This window comes from Platichthys flesus, chromosome 3 (genome assembly GCF_949316205.1).
Source record: "Platichthys flesus chromosome 3, fPlaFle2.1, whole genome shotgun sequence".
Taxonomy (NCBI): domain Eukaryota; kingdom Metazoa; phylum Chordata; class Actinopteri; order Pleuronectiformes; family Pleuronectidae; genus Platichthys; species Platichthys flesus.
Genome location: NC_084947.1, coordinates 27,176,374 through 27,189,657, shown reverse-complemented (window position 1 = coordinate 27,189,657; position 13,284 = coordinate 27,176,374). Strand labels below are relative to the sequence as shown.

General features: G+C 40.2%; 1 protein-coding gene across 1 annotated transcript in view; it reads right to left on the bottom strand.

Annotated features, from left to right (window-relative positions):
* Positions 1–240: 240 nt before the first annotated feature.
* adgrd2 (adhesion G protein-coupled receptor D2) overlaps positions 241–13,284 on the bottom strand; it is a 37,521-nt gene continuing 24,477 nt past the window's right edge. Inside the window, exons 20-25 of the mRNA XM_062381162.1 lie at positions 11,178–11,219; positions 10,993–11,046; positions 10,631–10,778; positions 4,831–4,889; positions 4,709–4,739; positions 241–1,785 (exon numbers count right to left, since the gene is read on the bottom strand). Coding sequence (XP_062237146.1) covers positions 1,778–1,785; positions 4,709–4,739; positions 4,831–4,889; positions 10,631–10,778; positions 10,993–11,046; positions 11,178–11,219 — 342 coding nt within the window. The 3' untranslated portion in view covers positions 241–1,777. The remainder of the gene's footprint in view (positions 1,786–4,708; positions 4,740–4,830; positions 4,890–10,630; positions 10,779–10,992; positions 11,047–11,177; positions 11,220–13,284) is intronic.

The window sequence follows — 13,284 nt, the reverse complement described above, 5'->3', positions numbered from 1 at the left end:
TATTTATGTTGTGAAGTGAATATCTACTGCAAGATGAAGATACATTTCAACACAAAAAGTTCTCCGCTTTATGTCAAGGTCAAAATGCTACTGTGGTGGAACTGATTCCCTTGATATTGCCTTTGTTTTTGATCACTTCTTTCCTTCCTATGAGTTCACAGTCTGTCCCATCTTTAACTGAAGTGAAGAGAAAGTGACCTAAACATTTTTTTTTCTTTATATATATTTTATTGCAATAGCATCATAACAATAAAATAAAATTCAATGAAGAAAAGCTCCGCTTGTGTCGACTATCATTGCATGACATTCATCATATTGTGCACAAATGATACAGAGCTCATATACTGTGTACAAAAGGATATTCTATTCAGTCACTGGCCCCTTTTATACAGAGGTCCCATAACACCAGCGCTAAGAAGATCCCTCGTTGTGCTTCCTCTGTTTTTTTACAATGAACCACTATGTGATGGAAGATGTACAGTGTCCTGTCCCACTATGTCAGTCCCACTTCTTATATTCTCCGGCTGTGAAGTACCTCTACCTCCAGAATCAAGGTGGAACCCCCCCCCACACCATTCCATGTCAGAATCATTTATAAGGACCAGCGAGGCGGGATAAAAGGACCAACATTCCTGAATTGAACAGTGCGGCTGTTGTTTAGCCTTGTCTGACTTCAAAACATTATCATCAAAAATCATCATGTATAACCACAAACATCTGCTATTTTTTTTCACATATGGACACACAAACAACACACACACACACACACACAGGCACACGCACACAAACAAACAGACAGACAAGCAGAAACACACACCTACACACACCTCTGGGATATCCACAGACTTTCTCAGTGTACAGTGATCTCTGCTGTACGGACGAGAGAGCAAAGCCAAGATGGGTGCTGCTTTTCATAATATAGAAAAAGCAGACTGGTTCTCACGTCGTTTGAACATCTCTGGGATGTGTCAAACTCTCACTATCTGGTTGTTGTTTTACAGCCCAAAGCCTGTTGAGCTGTAAGGATATAATCTAAAACTTTATTATATCTTCTATTTACAGTACAGTAAGACTGACAACACACTTTACAGCAAGAAAAAACTAAAAAACAAAGGACTATTCTATAGGAGAAAATGTTGGGCCCCAAGTTTGAAAGCAGAAATAAAGAAGAATGAGGCCCAGTGTTGTTGAGGTACATATTTGTGGGCCTTTGGGAGCAGGCGAGCAAGCACTGTTCTAAATAACATTTAATGAATAATACTGAAAAATTCACCATGTAGTCAAGAAAATACAGTGGCTTAGTTTTATTTAGTTTTCAGGTGGATGTGCTTCTACCACAGCTAACAGCAACAGCAACGTGTCTTTAACATGATTATGAAAAACTACCGTCTACAGTTTTAATTACTATATCATATCATATAAAGTCTGTTCAAAATCATGTTTGTGGAGAATAAAATAGTATTCTCAAAACTGACTTTGAATTTGGGCAATCTGTATTTTTAAGTTTGTGGAATCACTGTAAATCTTCCTCAGTGATTAGAGTTTATTTTACAAACAGTGAGAGAAAAATAAGTGGTCAGATCAGAATATTGATCTGACCTCAGAGCAGTGAGGTGTATCTCTACTTCACGCTGCTTCTCTCTCACAACCTCCAGTGTGTGTGTTGGGCAGGCTCTTCATCAGGTGGTGCCTGTGGATGTGTGGGTCCACTCTCCCCTTCTTTCAGGATGATGCATGTTTATAGTAAGTGAGTATCAGGGTCCGCTCCATTTGCAGTTCAACAACCTGCAGAGAAATAAAGTGAAACACATTAGCTTCGACTCCAGGCTTAAACTGATGTGTAATGTTTTTGCATTACATGAGTGTCCGTGCGTTTGTGCACAAAGAAGAAAACAAGAAGGGAGGGAAATGAAAGGCAGAGTGAGAGAGAGCAGGTGTTGGAGTGGTTAATGGCTGATAGCATGAATAGCCAGCACTGTCTGTTCCTGATTAAGGGAATGAACTTCCCCTTTGTCTCGACGGTCAACAATGATCACCCAGCAGCCCTCTAAACATCGTCATCAGGCGTTCCTCGCAGACGGCCAAAGATTTAATGAATCTGTTAAGAACTTCCCTCTCCCTAACGCCAGGCAATTTAGAGCCAATGAGAGTGACTTAACCCTATGGAAATATGGGGACCATCTGTTGTGCACGCCTGCCCATTCAAATCAACAAAAGACACAGGGCAGTTTTTCACACAGGCCTTATGTCGCTCTCTGTGCAGGTAAATCTAAGAAAATTAACGTTGCTTTCGCTCTTTCTCCTCAGGCCAGTCAATTGTATCATTTATCGATGGCTGTGCGCTAACCCACACTGAGCATGAGGGTTTTAGGAAGCTCTTATTGTTTAGACTGAAGCCATCAATAGATGCTTTCTACAAATCTTTGAAACCTTTAAGAATGATTTCCATGAGAGAAACAATTACAATGGTCTTTTTTCTCCTGTGAAAATAAAAACATAACAGGACTAAAAATAGACCATCAGACCATGTTTAAACACCATCTCAGTAAACGTGCACTACTAATAATGACCATAATATAAACTGAAATATCAGTCAACTTAAATCGGGAATTTAAATTTGCATATAAATATAATTTTTTTTTAAATAAGCAAAAGAGAAGGCAGGTGGACCTAATGCATTCCTAGCATGGAATGAGTCAAGGTTCACAGGCCACAGATGGTTGCTGGGCTGTGAAACACACAGGCTGTCATGTGTAGGTGATGGCATTGACCGAGTTCATTTAAGACTGCATGAATACATTTAACAACAAATACATCATAGCCTAGTGCAGCTTCACACACCTCCCTCAGTGTGGAGATGCCACCATATTTCCCACACACAGGGTTCAGCATTCACATTTTAAAAATCAATAAAGGTAATACAGAATCCTCATAGCATGTGACTTGTTGAGGTTTTGTGTGACAGTTGATTCCTTTTATTCATATTCTTAGTCACACCAAGTCTTGACCCTGTGTTTGATTACAAGCCTCTTCAGTATACCATTTCAGGGAGTGTTTTTTATGTTTTGCATACTTTTTTATTGAGGAACTGTCAAAATACATAACACAGTACAAAAGCAGTACAAGTCTCTGGCTGACGGTGCAATTTTATGTCATATCACAAATGAAACTCAGTTGAGTTCCGCACTAGATAGTGATGGTAGAGACCACAGAAAGACAAAGGAGAGAGAAAGAGAGAAGCAACAAAATGACCAGGGGCCAGGCTTTGTTTCAATAAATCAACATTGTTTTCAGGAGACTAAAACAATAATTCCACTCCCTGCTCCACTACCCATTATGGGAGGTCACAGGCTCTGTTCTCGGTGTTGAAACTTCAGTTACTGCATTCCACACCACTACTGCTCAGTGAATGCACAAGACATATTAACACCTTTCGTTCCATTATTTATTGTAACATGTTTGTGTCCATTCTTTATTTGTGACAAAATTATCAGTTAGTTGCATTTGTTGCTGTTCATTGTTATCTTATTTCGTAAACTTTACTCTTTTGTATTACTTGTTAAAATTCTTAATAGTAACTTATGTGTTTCCTTTCAAAACATGACAGAGATCTAATATCTTTCATTTCTGATCACACTAAAACTAGTTGGCATGAAGACCAGAACCATGGACATCCCTGCAGAAATCCGGAGGAAGAAGTTGAAGAGGCGGTACAAAGAGACAAGGGAAGAGAGCTGGGTCAGGACAACAGAGACTGAGAAGAGGAGATGTAAGCCCTATCTCTCTTCTATCATCGTGGACAAGGTGGGGTAAGTGGACAATAAGAATGTGGAATGACACAGATTTCCAGTAGTTTAGTCTTCAGGATTTTCACATAGACATGGCTACACGGAGTTACTCCAAATCGCCTTGCTGCCTTTGACGGCTTTCAGAGAGTTCAGAATGGAATTGTTGTGCTGCCCAGACACTGAACACTTAGGTGAGGTGCTACAGCCATAGTTCACATTCAGAGAGCATCTTGGAAAGTGTTTACATCCTCCTGCATGCGTGGTGTCATTCCCTCTGTGTGTGACCCCTCTCCTTTCTTCTTTACCTTTCGCACTTTTTTATTTGTACATTCTTCTTTTCACTTATTGATCGAAGTCATTTTTATAGTTTTTACTTATTTACTTATTTCCCTTTGTCTTATGTGTTGTGAAACTGTAACAAGCAATTTCCCTGCAGGGATCAATAAATATTTTCTGATTCTATATACACTATAAAATAACTGTGTATACAATATATATATTATATTGTAAAAATAATATTAAGATTAAGATGCATTTATAAGTCCCAAACACATGCACAGACATGCAAAGAAACACTCATGCAGGTAGGGAAATGTAACCTCTGCTTTTGACCCATCTGGTGCAGGACACACAGTGCAGTGAGCGACCATGTAGGGCGCTCGGGGAGCAGATGTAGGGGGAGTAAGGTGCCCTGCTCAGGGGCACTAGACAGGGTAGGGAGACTCTTGGATTTTTGGACAGATCAATCCAGGTTCGTCTTTTGTTGTCTCTCCGTGGAGTCGAACCAGAGACGAACCAGAGACCTTCTCTGCCCATAGTCCAAGTTTCTGCCACTAGACCACCGCCTCTCCAATATGGTATTGGTATGGTATTGTTTCAAATAATGCAAACTCCAGTAGTAAGAGATGTAAGCGTTGTACCTGATGGTTTGAATGCAGTCAGCTGGACCACCTGTTAGAATCAAAAAGACATATCCAACATTCAGTCCTGTTCATTCACTGTGATATATGACTACACATTGTACACTATAGGTGTTACTTACTTGGTCTCCTGATGCTGGTTTTAGAGAGAAACTCACAAAGCTGTCAGTTCTGAAACTCTCTGAAAGACAAAAAGTATTTGTATTTAAAGTTAGCATTTTCTTCCAGGAACACAACATTTGTTTATGCAAGGCGAAAGTTATCATGTAGATAAACGAAAAACAAACAAGATTAGCAGTAGCATCTTTATGTTCTTTCTGTTTGCATATTTCTTGTATTTATCCTTCTATTTATGATCAATTCATGTCATACAGTCATCAGTCTTGTGTTTGTAGGACAGGCTTCTACTGATGGGAAAAACCAAGAGAAGAAATAATTAGCAGCAGTCGGCTTTCTACCCCCCTCAGTTTTCACCTATTCCTGTCACAAAGAACAGTGAAAGTGCAGGAGAGTTTGTTTCACAGCTTTGGTGCACACAACAGGACATTGGTGATGATAACTGATGGTCAATGACGCTCTGTGACCTGTATATTATACATTTTCTGTTGATTCAGTTGAATTAAATGTTGTTTGTCCATCCAACATTTGTATGTGAAGGCGATCAAAAGAAAAATGTGTAAGAAATGAAGGAATGCTTCAGCAATGCTCTCGCTATGAATTGTCGAAATGAGATTTAATACCGCGACACACTGAACACAGAGAACTAAAGCTAGCCGACCATAAGTCACTGTGTCCGGGATGGCAACCTCTCTCCCTGTGAAATGTAGGAGCAGCGATCTTGTCATGTTTCTGTCACATCTTTTGTCTGGGTGTCCATCACAGTGTGCTTCTAACTTTATAGAACAGCTAAGAACACAACTTTTGAAGCTTTTAAAAAACACTGACAGGCATTTTCATAAACCTATATCTATTCCAATCGTTTGTTATATTTCTTGAACTCTGACCACTCCCTGAAATTCCTTCTATTTTATGATATTATATTTGTTGGATCCTGTAAAGCAGCCCTCTATGTATCATAGAAAAAGTCCTTTCTAAAGAATATTTTTATCTGCATACCTGTGTGTGTGTGTGTGTGCGTGCGTCTGTGTGTGTGTGTGTGTGTGTGTGTGTGTGTGTGAGAGAGAGAGAGAATAACTTGGTAAGCACTGGCTGTTTACAGTTTTCTATAGAACTGGGTGAGTAAAGCAGTCATTCACATATGCACATTTCAAGGTGGAGTGGAGGTGGAGTAGGAACATTGCCTTCAGGTGTGAGTGCGCAAGGTTTTATAAAACTGAATATATTTTGGTCTACGCCATTTTCAGTCTTTGTGCGCAAGTATACTTTTAGTATGAATCCTATCCACTGTTTTAGAAATGAGGCTATTGGAAACCAGTGCAAGTATTATTCAACCTCTAACCATATGCCTTGAGGTATCAGCTTGGGAAGAAAAATGCAGCCATTTTTTGACTATTAATAAACCAAAAATCGAACCTAATGTATTAATCAGCCTTGTTCCGTGTCTTCCACACCCTATCTGAAAACAAAGCCAATTCTATTTTATAGAGTGTCCCATATTCCTGGCCTGTATTCTGGAATTTCTCATGTTTTTAGTCCCCAGTACTGTCATTTTTTAAGTGTCTTTGTTTATTTGATTCATTCATTCAGTATAGTTTGTCATCAGATCTGCTCCCAGCCTGGCTGTCATTTCAGACCCAGCCACTCCCTGCAGCCAGCCTACTGCTTATTGATTCACCTCACCTGAGGGCCTCATTAATAACCAAAGCGCACAAAACGGGGCCTGCAAGATGCGTACGCCACTTGAAGGGAGAATGTGCGCACTTCTACGGTAAATCTGAACAATGCGTACGATGCAGACGTGAGGTGGTGAACTGAAGTCAGATTGTTGATCCACTTCATTATGAACATTAAAACCAAGAGCACGACCTGCTAGCGTGACATAACTGTTCCATAGAAAATTTCAATTGAAAAAGATAGAAAACAATTTACAAGCAAGTTATGTTCAGATACCATTAAACAGCAGAGGTACAGAGCTGAGTTATTAATAGTTTTTAATAATATCTTCTAACACTGTGCTATAACATCCAGGATGAGAGAGTGTAACATCTCTGCAGTGAACGTGACTGTGCCACCAGGTGCAAAGAGCACACTGGAGATCACTCACTAAATATATAGAGAAAACTATTCACTTTCAAACATCTATTTCCAAATAATATCCCAGAGTGGAGGTTAGGATCCACTGATGTGTGAAGTAATCTGTCCGATTTCCTTAAATATATAAATACTGTGGTGAAACTCAGGCGTGATGGATGCACAGCCATGGAAGGATGAGGAGGATTCAGCGATCCCAAAGAGTTTTTATCCCATGATCATATAGATTCTATAGATCTGTGATCTGTGAACTTTGTGTTGAACTCAATCCAGTTTTAAACAGATCGAACCGAACCATCCCAGTAATAACACAATAATATAATAATAATTCTGTGTATTTTTATAGACTGAGGATTTTATCACAGCTGCTCTGAACTTAATAATCCTGCAGTTTTGGATGATTAAAAAACGAACAGGTGATACAACAAGTTCCCTCACATTCACTGTGAAGCCATTATTTATTTTCCTCCACCTTTGAATTATATTATTTTTATTTCAGGCTCTGTTCTTTCTATCGTCCTGACTCTCACGCACTGTATTATCATCATCAACAGCAGCCGTCAAATAAAATCTCTCTTCATGTCCACCTCACTAATAAATTATGCGCTTTGCAATGACCATTTATAGTTTGTGTGGGCAAAAAATAAGGCAGATACACAATTATTTCCAGGTGGACTGTGAATCATAAAGTGAACATTGCTTCTTAGGTATGCGTGCACATGGCCAAGGTGCGCATGGACACTTTTAGTATGAATCCCACACACTGTTTTATAAATGAGACCCCTGCTCTTTCTCCACACTCACCTGCTCTCCATTTCCCCATGAACTGCCCTTTATATACAGTGGAGGAAATAATTATTTGATCCCTCGCTGATTTTGTAAGTTTGCCCATTCACAAAGACACAAACAGTCTATAATTTTAATGGTAGGTTTATTACAATAGTGAGAGATGGAATATCAAAAGGAAAATCCAGGAAATCACTTTGAATAAAATATATAAACAGACTTGCATTTTATCGAGTGAAATAAGTATTTGATCCCCTGCCAACCATCAACAATTCTGGCTCCCACAGACTGGTTAAATACTCCTTAGATACACTGAAAAAAACATGTTACCTGCAGCAAAGACACCTGTGTGTCAATCAGTCACCAATCACCTGTATAAAAGACACCTGTACATGCATTCATAAGTCAGACTCCAAACTCTCCACCATGGGCAAGACCAAAGAGTTGTCTAAGGACATCAGGGACAAGATTGTAGACCTGCACAAGGCTGGATTGGGCTACAAGACCATAGGCAAGAAGCTGGGTGAGAAGGAGACAACTGTTGGTGCGATCGTTCGAAAATGGAAGACGCACAAAACAACCATCAATCGTCCTCGTTCTGGGGCTCCTTGCAAAATCTCACCTCGTGGGGTATCACTGATGATCTCAAGGCAACTGGGACCACAGTCACCAAGAAAACCATTGGGAACACACTACGCCGCAATGGATTAAGATCCTGCAGTGCCCGCAAGGTCCCCCTGCTCAAGAATGCACATGTACAGGCCCGTCTGAAGTTCGTCAATGATCACCTGAATGATTCAGAGAAGTGTTAGGAGCAAGTGCTGTGGTCAGATGAAACCAAAATTGAGCTCTTTGGCATCAACTCGACTCGCCGTGTTTGGAGGAGGAAAAATACTGACTATGACCCCAAGAACACCATCCCCACCGTCAAGTATGGAGGTGGAAGCATTATGCTTTGGGGGTGTTTCTCTGCTAAGGGGACAGGACGACTTCACCGCATTGATGGAAAGATGGACGGGGCCATGTACCGTAAAATCCTGAGTGACAACCTTCTTCCCTCCGCCATGGGCACTGAAAATGGGTCGTGGATGGGTCTTCCAGCAGGACAATGACCCAAAACATACGGCCAAGGCAACAAAGGAGTGGCTCAAAAGGAAACACATTAAGGTCATGGAGTGGCCAAGTCAGTCTCCGGACCTTAATCCCATCGAAAATCTGTGGAGGGAGCTGAAGCTTCGAGTTGCGAAGCGACAGCCTCGAAACCTTAAGGATTTGGAGATGATTTGCAAAGAGGAGTGGACCAAGATTCCTCTTGATACGTGCACAAACCTGGTAATTAACTACAAGAAACGTCTGACCTCTGTGCTTGCCAACAAGGGTTTTGCCACCAAGAACTAAGCCATTTATTGGCAGGGGATCAAATACTTATTTCACTCAATAAAATGCAAGTCTGTTTATATATTTTATTTAAAGTGATTTCCTGGATTTTCCTTTTTATATTCCATCTCTCACTATTGTAATAAACCTACAATTAAAATTATAGAATGTTTGTGTCTTTGTGAATGGGCAAACTTACAAAATCAGCGAGGGATCAAATAATTATTTCCTCCACTGTATACTGGTCCACTTCCATTGTTTGCTGCCAGTTTGTCTGAGCGCCATGAGCCTTGGATTTTCCAGCATTGTATTCTTTCTCAAACATATTGATCCTGTTTTGACCCAGCCTGTTAAACTTTTTTGTTAAAGTTTGCCTGCCTGGATTTTTGTATCCTTTAACAATCTTCTAGTAAATACTTTTGAACTTTTCCCACAGTTGTGCATTTGGCTGTACCTATCTTGAACTGACAAGTACAGATCTGATATCAATGTAAATGATTTTGATACTCATATATGGCTGTTGATAAGACTGTTATTTTTGTTGCTACTGGTTTTCAGATTTGGTCTGTTCATCTATTGATTGTAATAAGTTAAATCAAATGATATATAGCCCAAATTCACAAATCACAATTTGCCTCATAGGGCTTAACAAAGAACATCGTCTACCCTTAACCCTAAACAAGAGTAAGGAAATTTTACTCAAAAACCCAAACTTCCACCAGAGTATTAAGTTGTAGAAAGCTCAGAAAGAGAAACCATACAGACTTCAGAGAGGGCCACATGTGAGGGATCACATCATAAGAGAACATCAAGAAAATAACAATATTTACAACATTAATGAGAAATTACATAAATTAGAGTTCTATCAATGTTTAAAGTATTGAAGAAAATATCCGACAGAGATAATGGGAGCAATTCTGACAATGGGAATGATAGAGGTATTGCCAATGATGGTTGTACATATGAGTAGGAATATGGTATTTCCAATATGGTTATAATCATAATTCACGATCAGCTGCCACCAAGATCCAAATTGATAATGGCGATCATCAATTTTGGTCTGGTTTTTATCAGTGACTAGTTCATAGATGTCTTCAGTGCATTGTGAGGGGACAGCTGTCACAATCTTTATGCACAGTTACCATGGTTACAGGTGTCTCTCTGCTCTACTGTACTACACGCTGACGAAGCTCAGACAATACAGTTCATATTTCCAAACTATGTTTTTGCAGAACCACCTCTAATCCAAGTAAGCACAATAAGCACAGTGCTCGTAGAAGGTGCTACTTAGGAATGAAAAGTCTTCAAGAGGTTCTTAATATGTCCAAGATACACATTTATGATTGTGCCAGATGAAACTGAGCAGATGAAACTGATAAGATAGCTAAACTAATATCGGTTACCTAACGTAGCGTATGACTGTGAGTTGCCGGCCACTAGGCCATCTTAAAGATCAAACAAGGACAAACAGCTTACCTGAGTTGACGCTATTTTGAATGATTTCTTTAGGTGGTTCTTTAGTAAGACAATGTAGGTAATGCAACCTACCGTTCTTGATGACCAATGATGTGGACATGGAACTGGGGGGTCCAGAGGTCTCACTGGTCTCAGGACTGGAGGGGGCAGGTTGACTGCGGCACCAGGAGGTAATTGGGGCCCTTTGGGATGGCAGGAAGCTGGTTGGCTGGGAACAGTTCTGAAAATACATCACAACCGAATCAGAAGTGCCACAACTGTATGTTTTTATAATGAAGTAAAGTATACATACAAGTCTATCAAACTACTTCTATCCTTAGAAACTAGACAAAAAAAGCAAAGTCTGAGTTTGGGTAAAGTGTGTGAAGAGGGAATTTATTTTCTGCCCTGTACTGATGGACCTGACCACTGCTGTGTGCTTCTCACTCACTCACCGTGAAAGATAAGGCCTTTCTCTTTTCTTTGATCCTCTTGATGGCATTCCTCACCTAAATGAGAAGAAAGTTTTACACCCACTGATTTGTCCAGAAGCCTCACATACCGTACACAGATACATTCTGATATTCTGCCGTAGCGGTGACAGACAGTGGCACTGACAATGGATTGAATGCCTTCTTACCTCACTGTTGTAAACAGCATACACTAAGAAGATGTACAGGCCCTGCAGAGGGGAGAGACACATATTAGAAAGCACATGTGAAAGATTTGGAGAAATGGAAGTGAATCAACTCCATTCATACAGTACAGCTTTTATTGACATTATGAATCTTCATCAAGTCCATTCAGTGCTGCACTTTTTACTCTTTACTCCAACAATGTTTTCCTCTTGACCATATCAAAAGGAAAAGAAGATATTGTAAAATACCTCTACAGGCACTCTATCCGTGTGTATCTACTCCCTTTTGGCACAAACTTCAGTTACATTCAGCAGGGTGTGGCACTTAAATCTCAACTGAACTGAATCCAAACTGGACTGGAGAAAATCTGTTTCAGAAATGTAATTTGGACAAAATGAGTTTTCTCTAACGTTGCAGTCTGTACACCTCCCATAGTGATTCATTGAGGAAGTGGGGGGCACGATAAAAATAGGATCCCTGCACCCAACCACCAGTGTTCTACTGCAGCAGTACCTCCACTTCTTCGTGCTTGGAAGTAAAACGTTCGTAGTTTGCTACAATGGAAGGCATCCTGTCATCTTGTGTTTTATCTTATTTAAAAGTGACAGTGAACAGCTCGTCACGAATGACACCATATATTGTTTACCACAGTCAACAAAAGGTCATCAAGACTAGAAAAGCGCGATATAAATACAGACCATTTACGATTGTGCTGTAATCTAATTTGCATCTGTTGTCTCTTGGCAAGTCACAGCAAAAAACAACACAATAAAGTGGGATACAAAATTATACAATAAGAAACGCACAGGAGTAGCAACAAAGCTACACACAATAGCACACACAAATACATGCTTGTCAAACAAAAGCAAGTCATCAGGACCATGCAATAGACTATTAAGGTTAGTCAGTGAGTAGCTAGCAGATCTTGTGAGTTTGTTTTCAAAGTGGTGAGGGAGCTACTGCCCTTCACATCATCAGGCAGGCTGTTACACAGAAAGATGATGGTCCCCATACAGTGCAAAGAAACTATATAGTACAATCACATTCAAAGGAAATTCCCACACTTAATCAGGATTGCTTAAGAGAATCTTGATGTATACGGAAATGATCCCACTTGAAACACTTAATATACTGGATATTTGGTTAATAGTTACCTCCAGATCATGACAGACGAATTTGGACCCCTAGGGTTTGTGGCACATTTTTCCGGTATTTGTGGTGCCCCTAATGGTTCTGGCTGAAATTTTTGATAGGCTCATTCCCCCACATAGGCAGTAGATATATATCAAGATATACGATACATTCTTTAAGGATCATAGCCAAGAATATCAAAGATTTTAGATTTACAGTGTGTGAATGATCAAGCATTGACAATGGTCAATAACATTGCAGGCACCCAGGGAGTGGGGGCCAATACAATTTTGCTTAGGGTCCCATAACCACTAGTGCCAGCTCTGCCTACACATAGATATTTCAAAACACTGCGAACATATGTACTCGCCGCCGCTACATGTGACTAGCTTTGCTTAATCCACTCCTTCAAAATTAATCACACATTTACAGCCGTCCTTTTACAGACCTGCTGTGTCTTCGTCACAGAATTTATTTTTCTCAGGGGTGGTGAGTTCACTTCACACATTCAATCATAGATCCTTTGCACAACCTAACAATAGCCGAAGTAACGATTCACTCTCACCAATTCCCTGTATTCCTAATGCACTCTAAGGCCCAATCACATTTGACCCCTTCTCCCTACCCTTACCCCTGCCCCTTGTTTTCGAGGGGTTAATTTACCCCTTGAAATGGAGTCACAAGGGTAGTGGCTGAAAACTTCCCCTACGAATTGAGACTGCACTTCAGGGAGCTGTTATGTCCTGTCCTTGAGGGAACCAGACACGTCATCAGTAGTCGTCTGTATAAATATGGGACTGATGGCTCAGCTGATTCCCATCCATTCGTTCATTGGCAAAGCTCAAAAAAGGGATAGTTCACCAAGAAAGAAAAAATCACTCATTATCTACTCACCACGATGTTGATTGAAGGGAGGGTGAACTGTTTGAGTCCACAATACACTTTAGGAGTCTCAGGGGTAAACAGTGTTAGAGCAAA